The 24591-nt window shown below is 48.8% G+C and overlaps 1 protein-coding gene across 2 annotated transcripts in view; it reads right to left on the bottom strand.

Moving 5' to 3' along the window:
- LOC140426801 (uncharacterized) overlaps nucleotides 1-24591 on the bottom strand; it is a 140369-nt gene that overhangs the window by 77868 nt on the left and 37910 nt on the right. For both annotated transcript variants that reach the window (XM_072511989.1, XM_072511990.1), the window contains exons 6-7: nucleotides 9053-9084; nucleotides 2969-3094 (exon numbers count right to left, since the gene is read on the bottom strand). In XM_072511989.1, the coding sequence (XP_072368090.1) occupies nucleotides 2969-3094; nucleotides 9053-9084 (158 nt within the window). The remainder of the gene's footprint in view (nucleotides 1-2968; nucleotides 3095-9052; nucleotides 9085-24591) is intronic.

The raw sequence follows: 24591 nt of genomic DNA on the forward strand, positions 1-24591 counted from the left end.
GGACTCCAAGCGCAATTGTTGCATGATCTTCAAACTTTATATGAACTAGTGCAGATATATTTTTAGGGATATCTGGAGCTCAGGCCTACACCCTCTTTTTTTTTTTCAATACAAATTTAGAGTACCCAATTATATATATTTTTTCCAATTAAGGGCCAATTTAGCATGGCCAATCCACCTAACCTGCACATCTTTGGGTTGTGGGGGTAGAACCCACGCAGACATGGGGAGAATGTGCAAACTCCACACAGACAGTGACCCAGGGCCGTGATTCAAACCCGGGTCCTCAGCGCCGTAGTCCCAGTGCTATCCACTGCGCCACATGCCACCCTACGCCTACACCCTCATGAAGGAAATTAGATTCCATAGGTGGGGAAACAGGTTTAATTCCCCATGCTGATATGCTAAGATATATGGGGGCCACAAAAAGGGGCTGCATACTTGTCTTCAAAGAAAGGGCAAGACAAAAAAAAGGTCATCAAATTACTGTTACATGCCTCTTACTGTCAACGAAGAGTAACTATGACAAAGGCCTTCGAGCAAAAAGCTCATCTATAAATAGGGCAGGGCCCTTGAGCATAGGCATGACAAAACAAAAGTGGAAATTCACCAATAATCTACTAAAATGGACAAAGCCCTCAGGGTTTGTTGCAGAATAGCTTATTATATGATGTGAACTGCAGTAAAATGAAAAGCAGTAAGTGTAAAAGTATTTTTTCCTGATGTATGTGATCGGCAATACTGCTGTGAATGACTAGAATAAAATAAGGAGAATAATATCTTAAATAAGAGTGAAAGGAACTGTCAAAAAAGCAACATCAATTCTTAAAGGTACTGTACATTTTGGTTTCTTCCCTCTACCAACAACAACATGCATTTAAGAGACAACCCTCATACCAAAGAACTCTGTGCAGGTAACAGAGAAGTATGGCAAGCAGGAGATACAAATGTTAAACTGGGATACGGGCTATGGAAATTTTATTTTCATTAGACTGCCTTGGAAATACTATTTTCAGCTGCCTTTTGATTGGAGAGATATATCAGTGCAAATTAGTTTTGGGAGATAGTCCCAAACTGAAGTTAGTGGCAGATGTGTAGCCATGTAACCATTGAACACGGTGGTACAGTGGTTAGCACTGCTGCCTCACAGCACCAGGGACCCGGGTTCAATTCAGGCCTTGGGTGAAGGTCTGTGTGGAGTTTACATGTTCTCTCCGCATCTGTGCTCTGGATGCTCGTTTCCTCCCACGGTCCAAAGATGTGGTTAGGTGGGATGGCCATGCTAAATTGCCCCTTAGTATCCAGGGGTGTGTAGGGTAGGTTAAGGGGTCATTGGCATAGGACAGGGAAGTGGGTGAGGGTGGAGTGCTCTTTCAGAGAGTCGGGGCAGACTCAATGGGCTGAATTGCCTCCTTTTGTACTGTAGAGATTCTATGAAGAAGAAATCCAGAGCTGGTGGAGTTGAAGGTGGTAGTTGGAGGCACATAACTTAAAAACATTCAGCAGCAAGAACATAGCAGCACTGGAACCATCACGTTTAAAAATCAACAAAGTGGGGGTAGTGACGGAATGTAGCGATAGGGCTTTTGGCACACTGTCAGAAATGACTCCGCCACAATGCTGAGAAATATTTGAAACTTGTGAAGGATGCTAGAGGAGAGGCCAGTGAACCCAGCATTTAAGAAATGAATCCTGGAAATAACAGAGCTGAGAAATAGATTTCAGTGGTGCGAATAAGAGATAGAGACAATGCTCGCAATCTCCTACAAATGCAAAAACATCTTTTGGTGACTGAATGGATGTATGCTCATGTGTCAAGCACAATCCATGGTTGCATGTACTTAACAGGTAGTTGGCACAAACATACCGTATGGAATAAAAAAAGATTTATTCGCCATAGTTAATCTAGAAAATTTTAATTCATCAATAATTAGATGCTAGACATACAGTTGAGCACAATGGTCTTGTAGGTCAACGGTATATTTGTTGGAGTTCAAGTGAAAGCTAACCTTGTGATTGTTGATGATGTTGCTGAGGGGTAGCACTGACACTTGATGGTTGTGATTTTAGCCACCTATGTCCTTAATTCTGGAAATCTTCTGCTAAATTGCTCTATCTTATTTGTCTCCTTGAAGACCATGCTTAAGCCCCAACTCTTTAAACCAACTCTATTTTCTTTCTCATAGCTACTTCTTTGGTTCAGTGCCAAGTTTTGTCTGATGATGCTTCTGTGCCATGATGTGGCGATGCCAGAGTTGGACTGGGATGAGCACAGTAACAAGTCTGACAACACCAGGTTAAAGTCCAACACGTTTGTTTCGAATCACTAGCTTTCGGAGCACAGCTCCTTCCTCGGGTGAATGAAGAGGTGGGTTCCAGAAATATTTCTGGAACCCACCTCTTCATTCACCTGAGGAAGGAGCTGTGCTCCGAAAGCTAGTGATTCGAAACAAACCTATTGGACTTTCAACTGGTGTTGTATGACTTCTTAATATGCTTCTGTGAAGTGCCTTGCAAACCTCATTCTATGTACAAGGCGCAATGTAAAGTGCAAGCCATTGTTGTTGAAGAACAGTTTTCAACCAGAGCCAAAAGCAATGCCAAATGGAGGTGACAGAATTACGGTTGCAGTTGTTTTGTTTCACAGAACTTGGAAGGTGAAAAACATAATTTATATTCAACATATGTTTCAGTGTTGTCTAAAAAATACCGTAACTGGTTACACCAGCAACAAGGATCCCTCACCTCCTGCGAGCACAATTCTTTGGCACTTGCCCTATGACACAATTCAAATAAAGAACTGAGCAAAGTGGGGAAAATTATTATTTTTCAATATGTGGAACTGCATGTTAATAGGTTCAAATCCAGGTGGATCTGATCTGGCAGTTACATATTGCCAAGTGGCGCAGCAGACATAATTCTTTCTTTGAAATAGTTATTTTAAAAAACAGACAGTTATCAATATTACCTTTTCCCCCACTTTTAAGTACTTGAGCACCTTTCCAAAAGCACTGCCAAGCCTCACAGTATCAAAATCTGAAAAACCAGAGGAAGGCAGATTGCTGATGACCACAACCCTACTCGGGGGTTCTTTCTAGAGGAAGCAATGCAAAGAATATTACAATGAGAGGCAACATATATTAAATGTTGAATTTTTCTTTGAGTCTTACAACCAAAAGCTTGAATCAAATCACAGCTGAAATTAAGATTAGATAAACACGACAATGCATCATTTTTTCCCAGGCACCAAGGAAATACAAAGTGTTTCCTCAAAGGGAGAAAGATGGGGGGAACTCAAAGGGCAAGGAAACTTAACTTTATTTTAATTAATTCATGGGATCACCGGTACGGCCAGAATTTATTTCCATAACTAAAATTGCTTTAGTAACATTGATGGTGAGTCACTTTATTGAACTGCTGGAGTCTGTGTGGTGTAGGTAAACCGACAATGCTGTTAGGTTGGGAATTCCACAATCTTGACCCAGTGACAAGGACAGTATGGTTATATATTTCCATGATAGTGTGTGACCTTGCGGGAACTTGGGAGTTGGTCATGTTCGTATGTGCCTAATGTCCTTGTTCTTCTGGGCAGCACAGGTTGCAGGTTTAGAAGGTGCTGCTGAAGAAACCGTAGCAAGTTGCTTCAGTGCATCTTGTAGAAAGTACACAATGCAGCTTCGGTACACAGATGGTGGAGGGAGTGACTTTTTAAAGCCAGTCGATGGGGTACCTATTAATTGGACTGCTTTGTCTTTTTTAGTGTTAAGTTTCTGGAGTGTTGTTGCAGCTGCACTCATCCAGGCAAGTGGAAGATATTCAGTCCTGACTTGTGTCTTGTAGGTGGTGGACAAGCTTTGGGGAGTCAGGTGAATTAGTCATTGTAGAATTTCCAGCCTCTTGACCTGCCCTTGTGGCCACAGTATTTGTGTGGCTACTCTATATACATTGCTGGTCAATGGTGACACTCTCCTAGATGAGGTTGAGGGACTGAACTCTGATCATGTCATTGAATGTCAAGGAGAGGTAGTTAAACTCTCCTTTGATGGAGATGGTCATTAACTGACACTTATGCAAATATTACTTGCCGTTTACCAGTCCAAGTCTGTATGTGCTCAGGACTTGCTCCATGCAAACACGGAAGGTTTCATTATTGGAGGAATTGCAAACAGAAATAAAGACTTTGAAGTCATCAGTAAAAATCTCCACCTTTGACCTTTGATGGGAGAAAATGTCATTGATGAAGCAGCTGAAGGTGGTTGGGCATGGACACTGCCCCGAGGAATTCCTGCTGTAATGTTATGGGGCTAAGATGATTGAATCACAGAATTCAGTGCAGAAAGGGGCCATTCGGCCCATCGAGTCTGCACCGGCTCTTGGAAAGAGCATCCTACCTAAGCCCACACCTCCACCCTTTTCCCACACTTCCACCCTATCCCTGTAACCCCACCTGACTTTACCTTTTATTTGAACACCAAGGGCAATCTAGTATAGCCAATCCACCTACCCCTGCACATCTTTGGACTGTGGGAGGAAACCCACGTAGACACGGGGAGAACGTGCAGACTCCGCACAGACAGTGACCCAAGCCGGGAATCGAACCTGGGACCCTGGCGCTGTGAAGCCATTGTGCTACCATGCTGTCCACTATATTGGTCACCTATAAGCAAACCATCTACCTTTGTGCTCGGTATGATTCAGTAGTGAAAACATTTTCCACTCGCGAGGAAGCCGTGAATGGGAGACCCACCCTGCCGCCGAGGGCAATGGTGGTGAGATTCCACAGGTACTTGGAGAAGGAGCACATTCTACAGTGGGCCAAGCAGACACGGAGCTGTAAGTGGGACAACAGTATCCTGCAGATTTACCAAGACCTGAGTGTGGAGGTGGCCAGGAGAAGAGCAGGCTTCAACCACATTAGGTCGATCCTTTTTAAGAAAAAGGTGAAGTTCGGACTGTTGTAACCGGCCCGACTCTGGGTCACGCATGAGGAACAGCACTTTCATTTTGAGTCGCCCGAGGACACACTGGGCAAAAAGGAAAGGATTGGTGGTGGACTGAGAACTTTTGAACTTTGCTGCAACGTTCATGGTTGTATTTTTTTGTTTTTCTGTTCATTTTTTAAAAAAGTTTCTCGTTTTTCGTTCTGTGGAAGCTGTTTGTAATGCCTTTTGCATTGACTTGGGACCAGCGGTAGAGCTGAGTGAGTTACGGTTTTCATTTGCACAGTTGGAGGATGGAGGTGTGTTTGTTTAGATCTTGGTGTTTTTCTGTCAGGCAATTGTCTGATGTTGGAGTATGTTTGTATGAGGGTGGGGAGGGAACAATAGGTGGGAGACTATCCGGCGCCAGGAATGGGGGCCACCAAGCTAGCTCGGCGGGCTAGCTCTCGGAAGCGCAGTGGTGAGGTGTGCATATGTTCGGTTTATTAAAGAGGTTGGGTTACAGAGTGTTGTTACTTGGGGGAGGGAGGGGGGTAAATGTTCTGCTGACGAGGGAGGAGCTTGGCTAAGGGACAGAGAGGAGGTTGGGGGCCGAGGCTGCCTGGGGGCTGACCAGTGGAGGCACGGAGCATGGGCTGGAGGTAGGCCCTCCATGCTGCTTTGTGGGTCTGCAACGTAGAGGAGCAGGACAAGGGCTACGATTCATAAAGCCTCTTGTAGAACTCCTCAAAAACCCCATTCACCCCTACCAGGTCCAGTACCACTCTTCCCCTCCTGTCTTTCGCCCTTCCAATCTCCCTTGCTGCCTCCTGCTTCCTGAATCGGTGGGCCAGCATCCTACTAGCCTTCTCCCCATACTCATACACTGCCCCTCTGGCCCTAAACAACTGCCCTACTGCCTTCCCAAACTCCATCTGGAGCTTCTGCCTCTCCTTCAACAACCCTGCCACTGGGGCCTCCGAATACCTCCTTGTCCACCCGCAGAATCTCATCCACCAGCCTTGTCATCTCTGCTCGCTCCTCATTCTCCCTGTGCGCCTGGATTGATATGAACTTCCCCCCCTTCAAGCATCCCCATGATTCTTAGATTTTGTCTCCAGGAGCGATTCTCCAAGTTCTCCACCTTCTCTTTTAATCGCTTCTGGGTCTCCCGCACATTCCTATTTCGGCCGCCAATGAGACAAGCTGTTCCTCATGCTCCCCCACCGCCGCCTCTACTTTCCGAATAGCCTGGCTCTGGGACTCCAGCCTCTGTTCCACATAGTCAATTCCCACTTTTAATGGTTCCACTGCCTTGGCTAGGTCTTCCTAGGCTTCCATCCTCTGTCGGCTGAAATTCTCCTTTAAGAAGTCCACCAGCTGCTCCATTGACCACTGGGCAAGCAGGGTGGGCCCTTTACTCTCTGCCATCTTGAACTGTGGCACACAAAGATCCTCTTGCTCCAACTGCTCCCTTCTTCTCGACCCACTTCTGGTCAATCGATCCATCCACCAGCTACACCAGTTCAACTTTCTTCAGTCACCCCTACATCTTTTTTCATCGAAACATCCATCCAACAAGTGGGGAAAAGGTCCGAAAAGGCCGCCTTGAGCAGGAGCTGACAAATGTGCGACCACTCACTCCATGGCCACTACCGAAGTCCATCCACCATCATTCATAAATGGACCACTGTGATCTGATTCACTGACTTTGGGATCACTGGTTCCGTCCATATTATGCTGCTTCCATGTCCAGCATACATGCAAGCCCTGTGTTGAAGCTTCACCAGGTTGGCACCTCATTTAAAGTATGCCTGTGCTGCTACTGGCATGCTCTGCCACACTCTTCACTGAACTAGGGTTCTTCCCCTAACTTGATAGTAATGACAGAGTGAGGGATGTGCCAGGCCATAAAGCTGCAAATTGCAGTGGGATACAATTCTGCTGCTGTTAATGGTCCAAAGTGCTTCATGGATGTCCAACTTGAAACTGTTCTGAATCTATCCTATTTAAAACAGTGGCAGTGTCATTCAATGTGATGGAGGACGTTTTCAGTGTGAATCATGAAAATTCTACACATATACAGCACAGAAGAACCATTCAAGCTCACTGTATATCTATGCCAGCCACAGAACAGCTATCCAGCCTATTCCCACTTTCCAGCTCTTGGTCTATAGACTTATAGATTACAGCACCCACAATTTTTTCAGTAAAACATTTGCAAATATTTTTTATACATGAGGGTTTCTGCCTGTACCATTCTTTCGGACAGTGCATGACAGATCCCAACCATCCTCTTGGAAAATATTATTCTCAATCATTCTAATCCTTCCACCAATTACATTGAATTTATGCCCTCAGGTTATTGATCTCTCTGTTAAGGGAGTACAGTGAGAAACCAAATCATTATGGTTAAAAATGGGGCTTTTAAAGGAAAGCTAGGGAAGTACTTAGAATCGTAGAATCCCTGCAGTGCAGAAGATGGCTATTTGGCCCATGGAATCTGTATCGACCCTCTGAAAGAGCACCCCATATAGACACCCTCTACCCTATCCCCATAACCCCACCTAACCCTTTAGACACTAAGGGCCAATTTAGCATGGACAATTCACCTAACCTACACGTCTTTTGGGTCGTGGGAGGAAACCAGAGCTCCCGGAGGAAACCCACCTAAATTTCACATGGACAGTCACCCAAGGTTGGAATTGAACCTGGGTCCCTGGCGCAGTGAGGCTGCAGTGCTAACCACTGTGCCACCGCAAAGGAAAAATAATGATATTGGGGTGGGCAGTGGCACAATGGTTCGCATTGCAGCATCACAGTGCCAGGACTCTGGTTCAATTCCAACCTTGGGTGACTGTCCATGTGGAATTCATGTGGGTTTCCTCCTGTGGAGTTTGTACGTTCTCCCAGTGTCGGCATGGGATTCCTCTGGGTGCTCATGTTTCCTCCCACAGTCCAAAGATGTGCAGGTTAGGTGGATTGGCCATGCTAAATTGCCCCTTAGTTTCCAGTGGTGTGCAGGTTAGGTGGGGTTATGGGATTGCAGGGATAGGGCAGGAGCTTGGATAGGGTGCTCTTTCAGACGATCGGGGCAGGTGCGGTGGGCCGAATGGCCTCCTTTAGCACTGTAATGATTCTCTGACACAATGAGATGAAGTAAGGTGAATCAAGCATCCTGTTTGTGATGACTCATTGAAAGTTATCCAATTAGTTCTATTTGTCAGCACTTTCCCCATGGCCCAGGAAGTTACTCCTTTCTGAGGATATATCAAATTTCCTTTGGCTTCCACAGGAACTATGAGATGGTCACTTCCATCAATCCTGCCATGGCTCGATGAATCTGATAGGTGAGGCCCACGTCAAGTAGGTTTCTCCTTCATGTTGGTTCTCTCATAAGACCCAAAGTGACAGATAATCCCTTCAGCACTCAGTCAGCACAGTCAGTGAAATCACAGACATTGAAATCCCCACCAAGAGTTCATCCTGTGCACTTGATAATAAGTGGTGTAAAATATCAAGGAGTACCAATTCATCAGCTGAGGGAGGGAAATAGGTGGTAATCAACAAGAACTGGGCTTTGACAAAGGAACATCTGGACTCGAAACGTTAGCTCTTTTCTCTCCCTGCAGATGCTGCCAGACCTGATGAGATTTTCCAGCATTTTCTCTTTGGTTTCACCACTCTTCCCTGCTTTGCCAGGAAATAAGTGGTCCGGGGTAATTAAAGAGACCATCTTGGTATCCTGTTATTTACGATTGGGTTAGAAACACTCAAATGCTAGTGACATATGCTGAAAGGGAACTACTTTCTTCAGCATTAAGCAAAAAAATGGCAGGGGGGGGGCTGTGTTTTGAAAAATGTGATTTGACATTAAAGCTTATCAACAAGGCAAAAATAAATACTATTTAAAAACTGTGGGAAGCTATCACAGCAGAGGTCAGTTAAACTGCTTTCCATTTGGCCTGCATTTCATCAGAGATGAAATTCATGAAATCTATTCTGTCAAAAAAGTCTCCAGTCAGTCTTTTCAATGCCAATACATCCGTGCTCTTCTGTATTAAATATGCTTAATTCTAATGGCATAAGAAAACATTGTACTTTTGAAGAATTATGATAAAATTAACACTGACCAGGTTTTCTTGTTTGCTTGGTTCAGGAATCACTGAAATTAAAATAAAATGAGATTTGCGTTCAATACAGTTGTCTTGAAGAGATTAACATAAAGATTTGATGGATTAATATTGCCAGTCAATAATTGAGTTACAGTCCATGTTCTCTCAAATAACTTGGTCGGATTTCTTTTCCCTAACCTTTCAATCCACTAACAGGATGCTGTCATCAAGCCAAAGACATTCTGCCTATCACACAAAATGAGCAATGTTGTATATGAACTTCAGTGGCAGTGTGATGCTAGATCAATAGGCCGTACGTCCCAAAGACATATCAAACAGCATGTCCCAGCCACTGTTCTCAATGAGCAATGTACAGACCACACACAACCAGCCTGTGCTGATGAAACACAAACACAGTGTCCAATGTTAAATGTGATTGCACGATTGGACAACATTTACTAAATAATCCTCAGTGTGCTAAAAAATATGCTAACAACTAATTCAAGATTGTCAGTCGGAGTGTGGTGTATTTTCATGTACTAAAAACTCCATATATTTTAATACAGTTCTTTGCACACAGGAAAAACATGTACACAGACTGTGCCTGTTTCAGTTTAACAAAACAAATGAGTGGCATTCAAAGAATCCCTGCAGTGCAGAAGGAGGCCATTCGGCACATCCAGTGTGCATCAACCCTCCAAAAGAGCACCCTAGCTAGGTCCATTCCCCCACCCTTTTCCCGTAACCTCACCTAACCTGTACATCTTTGGACACGAAGGGGTAATTTAGCACAGGCAATCCACCTAAACTACATTTTTGGATTGTGGGAGGAAACCAGAGCACCTGGAGGTCACTCACATAGACACGGGGAGAACGTGCAAACTCCACACAATCACCCAAGGCTGGAATTGAACCCAGCTCACCGGCGCTGTGAAGCCACCACCATGCCATTGATTCATTTCCCAGGAAAATGCTTTAATCAATCAGGGGCAAGCTGCTTGGTTTAAACTTCAAACAATACTTGGAAGTTGTATGTCGGTCCCCATGAAGTGATGCATTCTGCATTGCAATGTCTCAATCCACCAGACTCCACTTTCCATCCAATCAGCATTCTCTTCTCATACAGTACAAATTCTTGATTTCCCCTAATACTGGGATTTGTGCAAGTGTCCCGAAAGTGTAAGAGGAAAAGCTTTGACATGTCTCCATTTTCAGCAATGTTAAAATGCTGTTTAAAATATTTCCGCTCCTAGCTTAATCCCTCAGATATGTCTCAATCATTTATTTAACTCCCTATAAAATTTGAACTGAAAGTGAAGAATGCTATGCATGTTATTCCCCAATTCACTGTCTGAGAATACTTCAGGCTGCTTTCCTTACTTGATCGCATCACTGCTGCCGGATGCCTGGACTTGGTTGTTGATTTAAAGTGACATTGGGAAAGGAGAAATCCACAACACAAGAGATCATTAAATCTTTCTCGACAGCTTTCTTTGAGGTCAGTGGCACCATTGCTTCACCACTGACTGTGGTATCTGGGCCTTATATTGCCCCAACAGGGCTGCTTGCCAAAACAAACTTAGCACTTCCACATTTTCAGAGTAGTATCAGTAGCAAAGGATCCTGACATGACAGCACATGCTTTCAACCAGACGCAACATTGGATGGCAGGCAGAGCTTTAGTACCACGGAAATAAATTAAGCTTACACAATTTAAGAGGCAGATACAGCAGACATCATCTTCTCAGCCACATGCCAATCAAAGTAATCTGCAACAACCATCAAAATGTGACATTCACTACCCAGGTAATGGATGCAGGGGTTCCTCAGGGTAGTGTTCTAGATCCAACCATCTTCAGCTACATAACCGATGACCTTCCTTTCATCATATGGTTAGAAGTGGACATGTCTGCTGATAATTGCTCCTTTCCCAACTCTTCAGATAACAAAGCAGTGTGCTGACATGCCGCAAGATCTGGACAAGATTCAAGCTCAGGCTGAAGGTGCCAGGCAATGCTCACCTCCAACAAGGTAATCAAACCATTTCCCCATTACATTCAAAGGCATTAACATCTTAAAAGTTACCACCCTCTAGTAACTTTCCTGGGCCAGCAAAATAAATACGCCAATTACAAGAGCAGGTTAGATGCTGGAAATTCTGCAGTAAGCATCTCGAGCTTCGGACTTACTAAAGTTTGTCCACTTTAAGTGCAAGTCAAGACCATGATAAGATGCTCCCTACTTGCTTGGTGGAGTACAGCTCCAACAACGCTCAAGACGTTTGGCACTAGGGCAGCACGGTGGCGCAGTGGTTAGCTTTGCCGCCTCATGGCGCCGAGATCCTAGGTTCGATCCTGGCTCTGGGTCACTGTGCGTGTGGAGTTTGCACATTCTCCCTGTGTTTGCGTGGGTTTCACCCCCCACAACCCAAAGATGTGCAGGGTAGATGGATTGGCCACGCTAAATTGCCCCTTAATTGGAAAAAATGAATTGGGTAATCTAAATTTATTTAAAAAAAAGAAGTTTGGCATCAACTAGAACAAAGTAGCTTATTTGACTGGCAGCCCACTCACCAGTTTAAACATTCATGCTGCCCTCCACCGGCACACCGTGGCTCTACTGTGAACTATCTATGTGAAGAGAAAGAATGTGTACGGTTACAGCGATAAGACAAGGGAGTGGGGACTCGGTAGAATGTTCTTTCAGAGAGCCAGTACAAACTTGATGGGCCAAATGGCCTCCGTCTGCACTGTAAATATTCTGTGATCTACAAGATACACTGCAGCAACTCAGATTCCTTTGTCAGGTGGATGTACGTTTAAGAAATGAGTGTTAATCAAATAGCTGCAGTGCTGTCAGTGTGTGGGTGGAGCTGGGCTGTCTGTCACTTTCGTTTTGGAGCTGGCAGATGCAGTGTGTTTTTGGTTTTGTTTTCAGAATTGGATAGCTACAGGCAAAGCAAGCAGCTGTATAATGATCTCTCTCTACAAGCTACAGACTGTCTTCAGCTCATTTGAGGATTTCCAAGTAATACCTGTTTCTGTACAGAATTTAAACCTGCTGTCTTTCTTTGAAAAGGGTTTAACATATGGATGTTGCTAGGAGATATGAAGAGTTACACACACACACACACACACACACACACACAACCCCCCCCCCCCCCCCGAAGTGGGGGCCGAACCTGCAGGAAGGAAAGAACGGAGGAGCGACCGACGACCCCCCCCTCAGCAGGATAGCGCAGGGTGCGACGAGTGGCAGCCCGGACCAAGCAGCGGGGCCCGGACCAAGCAGCGGGGCCCGGACCAAGCAGCGGGGCCCGGACCAAGCAGCGGGGCCCGGACCAAGCAGCGGGGCCCGGACCAAGCAGCGGGGCCCGGACCAAGCAGCGGGGCCCGGACCAAGCAGCGGGGCCCGGACCAAGCAGCGGGGCCCGGACCAAGCAGCGGGGCCCGGACCAAGCAGCGGGGCCCGGACCAAGCAGCGGGGCCCGGACCAAGCAGCGGGGCCCGGACCAAGCAGCGGGGCCCGGACCAAGCAGCGGGGCCCGGACCAAGCAGCGGGGCCCGGACCAAGCAGCGGGGCCCGGACCAAGCAGCGGGGACCGACCCCGCCGAACCCCACCCCCGGGCAGTGACCACCACGAGGCAGGAACAAAGAGGGACTCCCGACCAGAAGCCTCTCTCTCTCTCGACCCTGGGTGAGTGAGGGTAAAGGAAGGAAAAAATTACTTTTGCAAAAACAAAACTTTGAAAAGAAAACTTTTAAATAGAGGGGGAGGGGGGAAAAAATTCTTTTTTCACTTTTTTTTCCTCACCCAAAACAAGTTCTCCTGAAAAGAATTTTATAAAAGAGGAAAAATAAAGTGGTAAAGGAGAGAAGGGAAGGCAAACAAAAAAGGGAAGAAACCAAAAAAGGGGGCGGGAAAGGAAAGGGGGGAAAAGGAACAAAAGAAGAAAAACAAGAAAGGGAAGGGGGAAAAATAAAATGCCTGAAGGGAGCCAAAGCAGAGGGAGAAGGGGCACCAAAGGCAGACGGGGCAATAGGCGAGCCAGTTCAGACGAGCTAATCAGCGCACGAAGCGGCGGAACAGAAGTATCACCGCATCAAAAAGAACTGGGCAGACAGGTGCATTCTCCCCGGGGCCAGGGGGGAACTGGAAGGCAGCCTTTGCCGAGGCGCTGAGGGAACATCAGCAGGTAAACAAGGCAGAGGCTAGGGCAGACATAGAGGCCGCAATGCAGGCAGCAATGGCAAGGCCATTGACGGAGGTGCAGCATGCCCTGGGCAGAGCAGAGAAGAAACTGGAAGCCCAAGGGGAGAAAATGGAAGCCCAAGAGGCGACCATTAAGGAGATGGAGAAAGCAGCGACTGACATGAGCCCTGGAGAGGCAGGTGGCGAGACTGGGCACAACACAGGGAGCCTGAAGGGCAGAGTGGACAACCAGGAAAACCGCTCGAGAAGGCAAAATGTCAGGATAGTGGGCCTACCAGAGGGGATCGAGGATAGAAACCCCACGACATACGTGGCCGAGATGCTGGGCAACTTAGTGGGGAGGAAAACCTTTCCCAACCCACCAGAAATGGACAGAGCACACCGGTCGCTGCGCCCGAAGCCAAAGATAGGGGACCACCCGAGAGCAGTTATAGCTAAACTGCACCGGTACCAAGACAGGGAAACAATCCTGCGCTGGGCCAGGAAAAACAGAACCTGCAAATGGGAAGGACACTCCATTAGAATTTACGAGGACATTGGGGACGACCTAGCCAGGAGACGGGCCGAATTCAATAGTGTGAAAGCAGCTCTTCACAAGAGCAACGTGAGTTTTGGTTTGCTGTGCCCAGCAAAACTCTGGGTCACGCACCAAGAAAGAAAATACTTTACAGCCCCCGCCGAAGCAAACAAGTTTGTCGAGGAACACAGGCTAGGGTAGAAATAAGAGGCCCCTGGCACGGGGCAACGCCAAGCCCCCCCCCCGGCGAGTGCACCCTGAACAAAGAGCAAACCACTGCCCAAGGGACCGCTTCAGGTGGGAGACCAGGGCCCAGCACAAGGGAATGAGTGTAGCGGAGAAGGGACAGCAAGCAAGAGGAGTGCAGGGTAGGATAGGGGAAGAGCAGGCAGAAAACCGCAGAGGCCGGGCACGGGAGAAGCGAGACAGTAACTCCCGAGAGTTACCCGTGCCACGTGATAGCGAGATGAGGAATAGGGAAAGAGAGGAGTTGAACGCGTGGCTACAGGGATGGTGCAGGAGGGAGGGTTTCAGATTTCTGGATAACTGGGGCTCATTCTGGGGTCGGTGGGACCTCTACAAACGGGATGGTCTACACCTGGACCAGAGGGGTGCCGATATCCTGGGGGGGAAATTTGCTAATGCTCTTCGGGAGGGTTTAAACTAGTTCAGCAGGGGCTTGGGAACCTGAATTGTAGCTCCAGTATACAGGAGGTTGAGAGTAGTGAGGTCAGGAGTAAGGTTTCAAAGTTGCAGGAGTGTACCGGCAGGCAGGAAGGTGGTTTAAAGTGTGTCTTCTTCAATGCCAGGAGCATCCGGAATAAGGTGGGTGAACTTGCGACATGGGTTGGTACCTGGGACTTCGATGTTGTGGCCATTTCAAACAAACAAAGAACAAAGAAATGTACAGCACAGGGACAGGCCCTTCGGCCCTCCAAGCCCGTGCCGACCATACTGCCCGACTAAACTACAATCTTCTACACTTCCTGGGTCCGTATCCTTCTATTCCCATCCTATTCATATATTTGTCAAGATGCCCCTTAAATGTCCCTATCGTCCCTGCCTCCACTACCTCCTCCGGTAGTGAGTTCCAGGCACCCACTACCCTCTGCATAAAAAACTTGCCTCGTACATCTACTCTAAACTTTGCCCCTCTCACCTTAAACCTATGCCCCCTAGTAATTGACCCCTCTACCCTGGGGAAAAGCCTCTGACTATCCACTCTGTCTATGCCCCTCATAATTTTGTATACCTCTATCAGGTCGCCCCTCAACCTCCTTCGTTCCAGTGAGAACAAACCGAGTTTATTCAATCGCTCCTCATAGCTTATGCCCTCCATACCAGGCAACATTTCGGAGACATGGATAGAGCAGGGACAGGAATGGTTGTTGCAGGTGCCGGGGTTTAGATATTTCAGTAAGCTCAGGGAAGGTGGTAAAAGAGGGGGAGGGGTGGCATTGTTAGTCAAGGACAGTATTACGGTGGCAGAAAGGAAGTTTGATGAGGGCTCGTCAATTGAGGTAGTATGGGCTGAGGTTAGAAACAGGAAAGGAGAGGTCACCCTGTTAGGGGTTTTCTATAGGCCTCCGAAAAGTTCCAGAGATGTAGAGGAAAGGATTGCAAAGATGATTCTGGATAGGAGCGAACGCAACAGGGTAGTTGTTCTGGGGGACTTTAACTTTCCAAATATTGACTGGAAACGCTAAAGTTCCGAGTACTTTAGATGGGTCCATTTTTGTCCAATGTGTGCAGGAGGGTTTCCTGACACAGTATGTAGATAGACCAACGAGAGGCGAGGCCGTATTGGATTTGGTACTGGGTAATGAACCAGGACAGGTGTTAGATTTGGAGGTAGGTGAGCATTTTGGTGATAGTGACCACAATTCGATTAAGTTTACTTTACTGATGGAAAGGGATAGGTACATAGCGCAGGGCAAGAGTTATATCTGGGGGAAAGGCAATTATGATGCGATAAGGCAAGACTTAGGATGCATCGGATGGAGAGGAAAACTGCAGGGGATGGGCACAATGGAAATGTGGAGCTTGTTCAAGGAACAGCTACTGCGTGTCCTTGATAAGTATGTGCCTGTCAGGCAGGGAGGAAGTGGTCGAGCAAGGGAACCGTGGTTTACTAAGGCAGTCGAAACACTTGTCAAGAGGAAGAAGGAGGCTTATGTAAAGATGAGACATGAAGGTTCAGTAAGGGCGCTCGAGAGTTACAAGTTAGCTAGGAAGGACCTAAAGAGAGAGCTAAGAAGAGCCAGGAGGGGACATGAGAAGTCTTTGGCAGGTAGGATCAAGGATAACCCTAAAGCTTTCTATAGATATGTCAGGAATAAAAGAATGACTAGGGTAAGAGTAGGGCCAGTCAAGGACAGTAGTAGGAAGTTGTGCTTGGAGTCTGAGGAGATAGGAGAGGTGCTAAATGAACATTTTTCGTCAGTATTCACACAGGAAAAAGACAATGTTGTCGAGGAGAATACTGAGATTCAGGCTACTAGACTAGAAGGGCCTGAGGTTCATAAGGAGGAGGTGTTAACAATTCTGGAAAGGGTGAAAATAGATAAGTCCCCTGGGCCGGATGGGATTTATCCTAGGATTCTTTGGGAAGCTAGGGAGGAGATTGCTGAGCCTTTGGCTTTGATCTTTAAGTCATCTTTGTCAACAGGAATAGTGCCAGAAGACTGGAGGATAGCAAATGGTGTCCCCTTGTTCAAGAAGGGGAGTAGAGACAACCCCGGTAACTATAGACCAGTGAGCCTTACTTCTGTTGTGGGCAAAATCTTGGAAAGGTTTATAAGAGATAGGGTGTATAATCATCTGGAAGGGAAGAATTTGATTAGACATAGTCAACACAGTTTCGTGAAGGGTAGGTCGTGCCTCACAAACCTTATTGAGTTCTTTGAGAAGGTGACCAAACAGGTGGATGAGGGTAAAGCAGTTGATGTGGTGTATATGGATTTCAGTAAAGCGTTTGATAAGGTTCCCCATGGTAGGCTACTGCAGAAAATACAGAGGCATGGGATTCAGGGTGATTTAGCAGTTTCGATCATAAATTGGCTAGCTGGAAGAAGACAAAGGGTGGTGGTTGATGGGAAGTGTTCAGACTGGAGTCCAATTACTAGTGGTGTACCACAAGGATCTGTTTTCGGGCCACTGCTGTTTGTCATTTTTATAAATGACCTGGAGGAGGGTGTAGAAGGATGGGTGAGTAAATTTGCAGATGACACTAAAGTCGGTGGAGTTGTGGACAGTGCGGAAGGATGTTACAAGTTACAGAGGGACATAGATAAGCTGCAGCTCTGGGCTGAGAGGTGGCAAATGGAGTTTAATGCAGAAAAGTGTGAGGTGATTCATTTTGGAAGGAATAACAGGAAGACAGAGTACTGGGCTAATGGTAAGATTCTTGGCAGTGTGGATGAGCAGAGAGATCTCGGTGTCCATGTACATAGATCCCTGAAAGTTGCCACTCGGGTTGAGAAGGCGTACGGTGTGTTAGCTTTTATTGGTAGAGGGATTGAGTTTCGGAGCCATGAGGTCATGTTGCAGCTGTACAAAACTCTGGTGCGGCCGCATTTGGAGTATTGCGTGCAATTCTGGTCGCCGCATTATAGGAAGGATGTGGAAGCATTGGAAAGGATGCAGAGGAGATTTACCAGAATGTTGCCTGGTATGGAGGGAAGATCTTATGAGGAAAGGCTGAGGGACTTGAGGCTGTTTTCGTTAGAGAGAAGGTTAAGAGGTGACTTAATTGAGGCATACAAGATGATCAGAGGATTGGATCGGGTGGACAGTGAGAGCCTTTTTCCTCGGATGGTGATGTCTAGCACGAGGGGACATAGCTTTAAATTGAGGGGAGATAGATATAAGACAGACATCAGAGGTAGGTTCTTTACTCATAGAGAGTAGTAAGGGCGTGGAATGCCCTGCCTGCAACAGTAGTGGACTCGCCAACACTAAGGGCATTCAAATGGTCATTGGATAAACATACGGACAATAAGGGAATAGTGTGGATGGGCTTTAGAGTGGTTTCACAGGTCGGCGCAACATCGAGGGCTGAAGGGCCTGTACTGCGCTGTAATGTTCTATGTTCTATGAGAGGGGGGCCACCGCACTAGCAGGAAAGCTAGCGCCGGGGGCATGCAACAAAGCAGCGCCCCCAACAGGGGGGGGAAGGCGCCAGGCAGGGGGTGCGGGGGACTACCCAACAGAGGCGGGAGAGCAAACGGGGATAGGAACAGGGGGAAAGAGGGACAATGGAGGGGTACACTGGAGAGGGGGGGATAGGGAGAGACCGTGGGAAGGGGGAGGGGGGGGGGGGCACAGGGAAGGAGGGACAAACAAGGCTAGAAAAGGGATAGGGCTACAAAGTGCCACAACCAAGGGCTCGAAACAAGGAATCGCTGCAAGTACCCACCCAGTACGATCTCTGGGCGAAGGGAGACCCCAGAGTTCAGGGGACTACCCGCGTGGCAGACGCACAGTGGGCGGCCATGTCTGGTGCCCCCGGGACAAAGGGAAACCCCGGAGCGCACGGACCCGACCGCATGGAGAGAGCAGTGACAGCGGCCATCCTGGATGACCCCCTAACAAAGGGAAACCCCGGAGGGCAGGGGCGTGTCCACCAGGTAAATATGGTTAATCCCGAAGGAGTGAGGGAGCAGAAGCCCCCCACCAGGATAGTCACCTGGAACGTAAGGGGACTCAACGGCCCAGTGAAGAGATCCAGAGTCCTCACCCACCTAAGAAATATGAGGGCTGACATAGTCTTCCTCCAAGAGACACACCTGAGAGAGCAGGACCGACTGCGGGGAAGAAAGGGCCGGGTGGGGCAAACCTACCATTCCTGCTATGGGACAAGTACCAGGGGGGTGGCAATACTGATCGGCAAGAAGACGATGTTTAGGACGACAAAGACGGTTACGGACCCAGGGGGACGGTACATCATGGTCAGTGGAGCCCTGGATGGGGCACCGGCAGTACTAGTTAAATGTGTACGCACCCAACTGGGACGACACGAGCTTCATCAAGAACACCATGGCAGAAATCCCTGACATAGCGACGCATCGACTAATCATGGGGGGGGGGGAGACTTCAACTGTGTACAGGATCCAAAGACAGACAGATCAAACCCCAAAACGGGGAAAACCTCAAGCATGGCAAGGGAACTCAGTCACTTTATGGAGCAGATGGGAGCGGTGGACCCCTGGAGGTTCGCCCACCCAGGGGAGAGGAATTCTCCTTCTTCTCCCCAGTACACAACGTATACACCAGAAATGACTTCTTTGTGGTGGGGAAAACGGTGCTTCCGGGGATAGACAAAGTGGAATACTCCGCAATTGTGATATCCGACCACGCTCCACACTACATGGACGTGAGGCTGGAGACGGGCAGGGCCCAACGCCCCACATGGAGGTTGGACGTTGCCCTACTAGCTGACAAGGCCTTCAACGAAAGGATAAAGTGGGCCATAGCAGAGTACACAGAGAACAACCAGAACAGGGAGGTCTCACCCTCCATGTTCTGGGAAGCGCTAAAGGCCGTACTAAGAGGGGAAATCATCGCTTTCAAAGCGCGAAGAGATAGGGAGGAAAGGGCGGCTAGGCAGTAGCGGGTCGACTCCATACTGGAGGCAGACCGTAAACACTCTGAGGCCCTGATCATAGAGCTCTGGGCGGAGAGGAAAGAGCTACAAAGGAACTTTGATCTGCTCTCCACCGGGAAAGCATTGCATCAACTCCGCCAGGCACGGGGGACCCTATACGAACACGGAGACAAAGCCAGCCGCCTGTTGGCACACCAGCTGAGAAAGCAGGCAGCCACCAGAGAAATTGCACAAATCAGGGATATCAGAGGCACGTTAGAAACAGAAACAGAAAAGATCAACAAAACCTTCAAGGCCTTCGACCAAGGGCTGTACACCTCAGAGCCCCCAATGGGGGAGTCCGGGATGGAACGGTTCCTTGATGAGCTGGACATTCCAGTCGTGGGGGAGGGCAGAAAACGAGGCTTGGAAGCACCACTAGCATAGGGAGAGATCATGGACAGCATTAGCTCCATGCAAGCGGGGAAGGCGCCGGGACCAGACGGGTTCCCAGCGGACTTCTACAAAAATGTGCGACAGAACTGGCCCCACACCTGCGGGAGATGTTCATAGACTCGCTAGCTAGGGGCACACTGCCACCCACACTAGCACAGGCCTCAATCTCGCTGATACCTAAGAAAGTCAAAGACCCAACGGAATGTGGGTCATACAGACCCATCTCACTGCTGAACACGGATGCCAAAATACTGGCCGAAAGCCTAGCCAAAAGGCTAGAAGACTGTGTACCTGAGGTGGTCGCAGAGGACCAGACGGGCTTTGTCAAAGGTAAACAGCTTACCTCGAACATCAGGCGCCTGCTGAACGTGATAATGACCCCCTCTGGGGATAGAACACCAGAGGTGATCGTCTCCCTAGATGCAGAAAAGGCCTTTGACAGGGTCGAATGGAAATACCTCAGAGGTACTGGAGCGGTTCGGGCTTGGAACAGGGTTCACCTCCTGGATAAAACTCTTATACAACTATCCCATGGCGATCGCACGGACCAAGACCAACACCCGATACTTCCAGCTGCACAGGGGCACCAGACAAGGATGCCCACTGACCCCGCTGCTGTTTGCTCTAGCGATCGAGCCATTAGCAATTGCTCTCAGAGCAGCAAAAAGCTGTAGGGGGATCCAAAGGGGCAGCAGAGAGGACAGAGTCTCACTCTATGCCGATGACCTGCTCCTCTACATTTTGGACCCACAGAGCAGCATGAATGGAATCATTGCGCTCCTGAAAGAGTTTGGAACCTTCTGGGGCTACAAACTCAACATGAGCAACAGCAAGATCTTCCCAGCACACCCACAAGTGGGGGGGGGGGCACCCTCCAATCCTGGAACCAACTACAGCAATTTGGCCTGATCAAATGTCGGACAAAGCTCCCATCTGCAACGACCATAGGTTCACACCAGCACTGACTGATGCCACCTTCAAAAGGTGGGGGCAGGATGGAGGGACACTGATAGTCAGGGACCTATAAACGGACGGTAGGATCGCAACACTGGATGAACTGACAGAGAAATTCCAGCCAGCCAGGGGGAACGAGCTAAGGTACCTGCAACTCAAAAACTTCCTACAAAAGGAGACAAGGACGTATCCACAACCGCCATGACAGACATTACTGGAAGAACTACTGGACGCAAGCATACTAGATAAAGGGAACTGTAGCGACATGTATGACCGTCTGGTAGAAAGGGCCGACACCGTACTGGACGCAACAAGAAAGATATGGGAGGACCTGGGGATTGAGCTAGGGTGGGGACTCTGGAGCGAAGCACTACATAGGGTCAGCTCCACCTCCACGTGCGCAAGGCTCAGCCTGATGCAGCTAAAAGTGGTACATAGAGCCCACTTAACAAGAACCCGTATGAGTAGGTTCTTCCTGGAGGTGGAGGTTAGATGTGAACGGTGCCAAGGAGGCCCAGCCAACCACGCCCACATGTTCTGGTCTTGCCCCAGACTTGTGGAGTACTGGACAGCCTTCTTCGAGGCAATGACCAAAGTGGTGGGGATGAGGGTGGAGCCATGCCCGAAAGTGGCGGTCTTCGGGGTTTCAGAACAGCCAGATCTATTCCTGGGGAGGAAGGCAGATGCCCTTGCCTTTGCCTCCCTGATCGCCTGCCGTAGAATCCTGTTCAGCTGGCGGTCAGCAGCACCACCCAAAGCTGCAGACTGGCTGTCTGACCTCTCGGAATCTCTTCAAATGGAGAAAATCAAATTTGCCATCCGAGTGTCAGACGACGGCTTCCACAGAACGTGGGAGCCATTCACCCAAGTGTTCCGGGACCTGTTTGTGGCCTACAAACAAGCAGAAGAATAGCCAGGTAGCCAAGAATCAGGGGAAAGTAGCCAAAGCATGAGAGGGAGAGATAGACCAGGAGAGGGGGGGGGGGGGGGGAGACGACGACGACACAGCTAAACCTAAGAGGAAAGAAGGGACAGGAGGGGGAAGGAGGGGGGGGGGCATGGAACAAGAGAGGAGAACCAGGGAGGTGGGGGGGGGGGAGGCAGCGAAATGAGAGCCGGAAGGAAGGCACGGGATACAATAACGAACTTGGCATCTCCAGGTGCAGGGAACGAGAAGAATAAAAACGAAAGACGGGAGGAACGGCAGAAGCGGAGGTGAGCGCGAGAAGGCAGCGAGATCCATCCGAGAGAAGCAAGCGACAACACCAACACCAAACCCATTCGAGTATTGCCCACTGTAATTGTTTCTCCGGCACCCGAATGTATATTTACCTCCCCGGTCTCCACCCCCTCCCTCCCTTCCCCCCCACAAACAGTTGCCTACTTATGTGCTGTAAATAATTTTGCCAGGTGTACAGAGTTGCTGCCGTTGAGCTGGTGCACAATACCCTACCAGTTACTCTATTTTATTTGTTATTGTATTTTTTTAATTATTTATTATTTTCTTTGATATGTTTGGGTGTGCCCTTCTCTTCTATATATGTATGTTTCTTATCCTGTGTACATAACGGTAAATATACTTTGTTCAAAAACCCAATAAAAAACATTTATAAAAAAAATAAAAGTGAACGTCCCCCCTAGGGTGCGGGGTTATCTGTGGGAGCCGGAATGGGTACAGATGGAAGTGACCTCTATTGGAACGTCCTTGCAGGCACTGGCAACTGCCCCACTCCCATTTCCCCCAGCCAAGTACGCAGCGATGCCGGTGGTTGTCGCCACACTAAGAGCCTGGAACCAGGACTTCCGGGTGCGGCGATGACCAGCTGAGTCGCACGTTTCGGTAGCTCCCGGTGGAACGGACTTTTGGGCTCTTAATAAGAGCCCCAATGGCAATTTTAACGGCTAAAAGTACTGTGCGGTGAACCAGAAGGGAATCCCCCCTGGATACGGATGGAAAAAGGAGAGGAAAGTGGCCGGATTGCGGTGGATCCTTTAAAGCAGCGGCAAGGAAGGCAAGCAAAAACCAAGATGGCGTCGGAAGGTGGCAGTTTAATATGGGGCCCTGAACAACACGAGTTTTTGAAACGCTGCGTAGAAGAGCTTAAAAAGGAGATGAAGAAGGAGCTGTTGGCCCCGATATTACAGGCGATTGAAGGACTAAAAGATGAGCAAAAGACCCAGGAGCGGGAGCTTCGGGTCGTGAAGGCAAAGGCTGCCGAGAACGAGGACGATATACAGGGCCTGGTGGTGAAGACGGAGATGCACGAGGCACACCATAAACGATGTGTGGAAAGGCTGGAGGTGCTGGAGAATAATGCGAGGAGGAAGAATTTAAGGATTCTTGGTCTTCCTGAAGGTGCAGAAGGGGCGGACGTCGGGGCATATGTGAGCACGATGCTGCACTGGTTAATGGGAGCGGAGGCCCCGACGGGTCCGTTGGAGGTGGAGGGAGCATACCGAGTGATGGCGCGAGGACCGAGAGCAGGAGAAATTCCCATAGTGGTGAGATTCCTCCGTTTTAAGGACAGAGAGATGGTCTTCAGATGGGCAAAGAAAACTCGGAGCAGTAGGTGGGAGAACGCGGTGATCCGCGTATATCAAGACTGGAGTGCGGAGGTGGCGAGAAGGAGGGCGAGCTTTAATCGGGCCAAGGCGGTGTTTCATAAAAAGATTAAATTTGGAATGCTGCAGCCGGCAAGACTGTGGGTCACATATCAAGGGAAGCACCACTACTTTGAAACGGCGGATGAGGCGTGGACATTTATTGTTGAAGAGAAATTGGAATAAGCGGGTTATTAAAAAAGAACGTTTGAGACAAAGTGGTGGGGCGAATATGGGGGGCAAAGAGGAGGGAAAAAGGGGGGAGAGATGATTTTTATGTTGTTAATCCTGCGACCCGGTAACTTTTCTCTCTTCCACAGGTTGTGGGGGAGGGAGGAAGGGAGGTGGAGGAGCTGGGGGCGTTGGCCATTGGGGGCGGGGCCAAAAGGGCTTTGTTCCCGCGCTATGATAATTATGGCAGGAATAGGGAAGCAGGAAGGGGGGGGGCGTCGCACGGTGCGAGCCGAGGTCACGGGGGGAAGCCGAGGTCGGCCAGAGTTTGCTGACTTCTGGGAGCAACATGGGGGGTGTAACTACGCTAGTGGGGGATCTAGCGGGGGGTTGGGAGGGGGGATTTACTGGGTTGCTGCTGCTGGGGAGAAGGGGGAGCTGGTATGGGGTGGGGTGGGGGGGGGGGGGGTGGGAGGGCACCGCCTGGGGGGGACACAGCTGCGTGGGAACCGGGTGAGGAGCTGGATAAAAGGGGATGGCTAATCGACAAGGGTGGGGGGGGTAAAGAGCCCCCCAACCCGGCTGATCACGTGGAATGTGAGAGGGCTGAACGGGCCGATAAAGAGGGCACGGGTACTCGCACACCTTAAGAAACTTAAGGCAGATGTGGTTATGTTGCAGGAGACGCATTTGAAACTGATAGACCAGGTTAGACTACGCAAAGGATGGGTGGGGCAGGTGTTTCATTCGGGGCTAGATGCGAAAAACAGAGGGGTGGCTATACTAGTGGGGAAGCGGGTAATGTTTGAGGCAAAGACCACAGTGGCGGATAGTGGGGGCAGATACGTGATGGTGAGTGGCAAATTACAGGGGGAGGCGGTGGTCTTAGTGAACGTATATGCCCCGAACTGGGATGATGCCAACTTTATGAGGCGCATGTTAGGACGTATCCCGGACCTAGAGGTGGGGAAGTTGGTAATGGGTGGAGATTTTAACACGGTGCTGGAACCAGAGCTGGAGAGATCGAGGTCCAGGACTGGAAGGAGGCCGGCAGCAGCCAA

This window comes from Scyliorhinus torazame, chromosome 7 (genome assembly GCF_047496885.1).
Source record: "Scyliorhinus torazame isolate Kashiwa2021f chromosome 7, sScyTor2.1, whole genome shotgun sequence".
Taxonomy (NCBI): domain Eukaryota; kingdom Metazoa; phylum Chordata; class Chondrichthyes; order Carcharhiniformes; family Scyliorhinidae; genus Scyliorhinus; species Scyliorhinus torazame.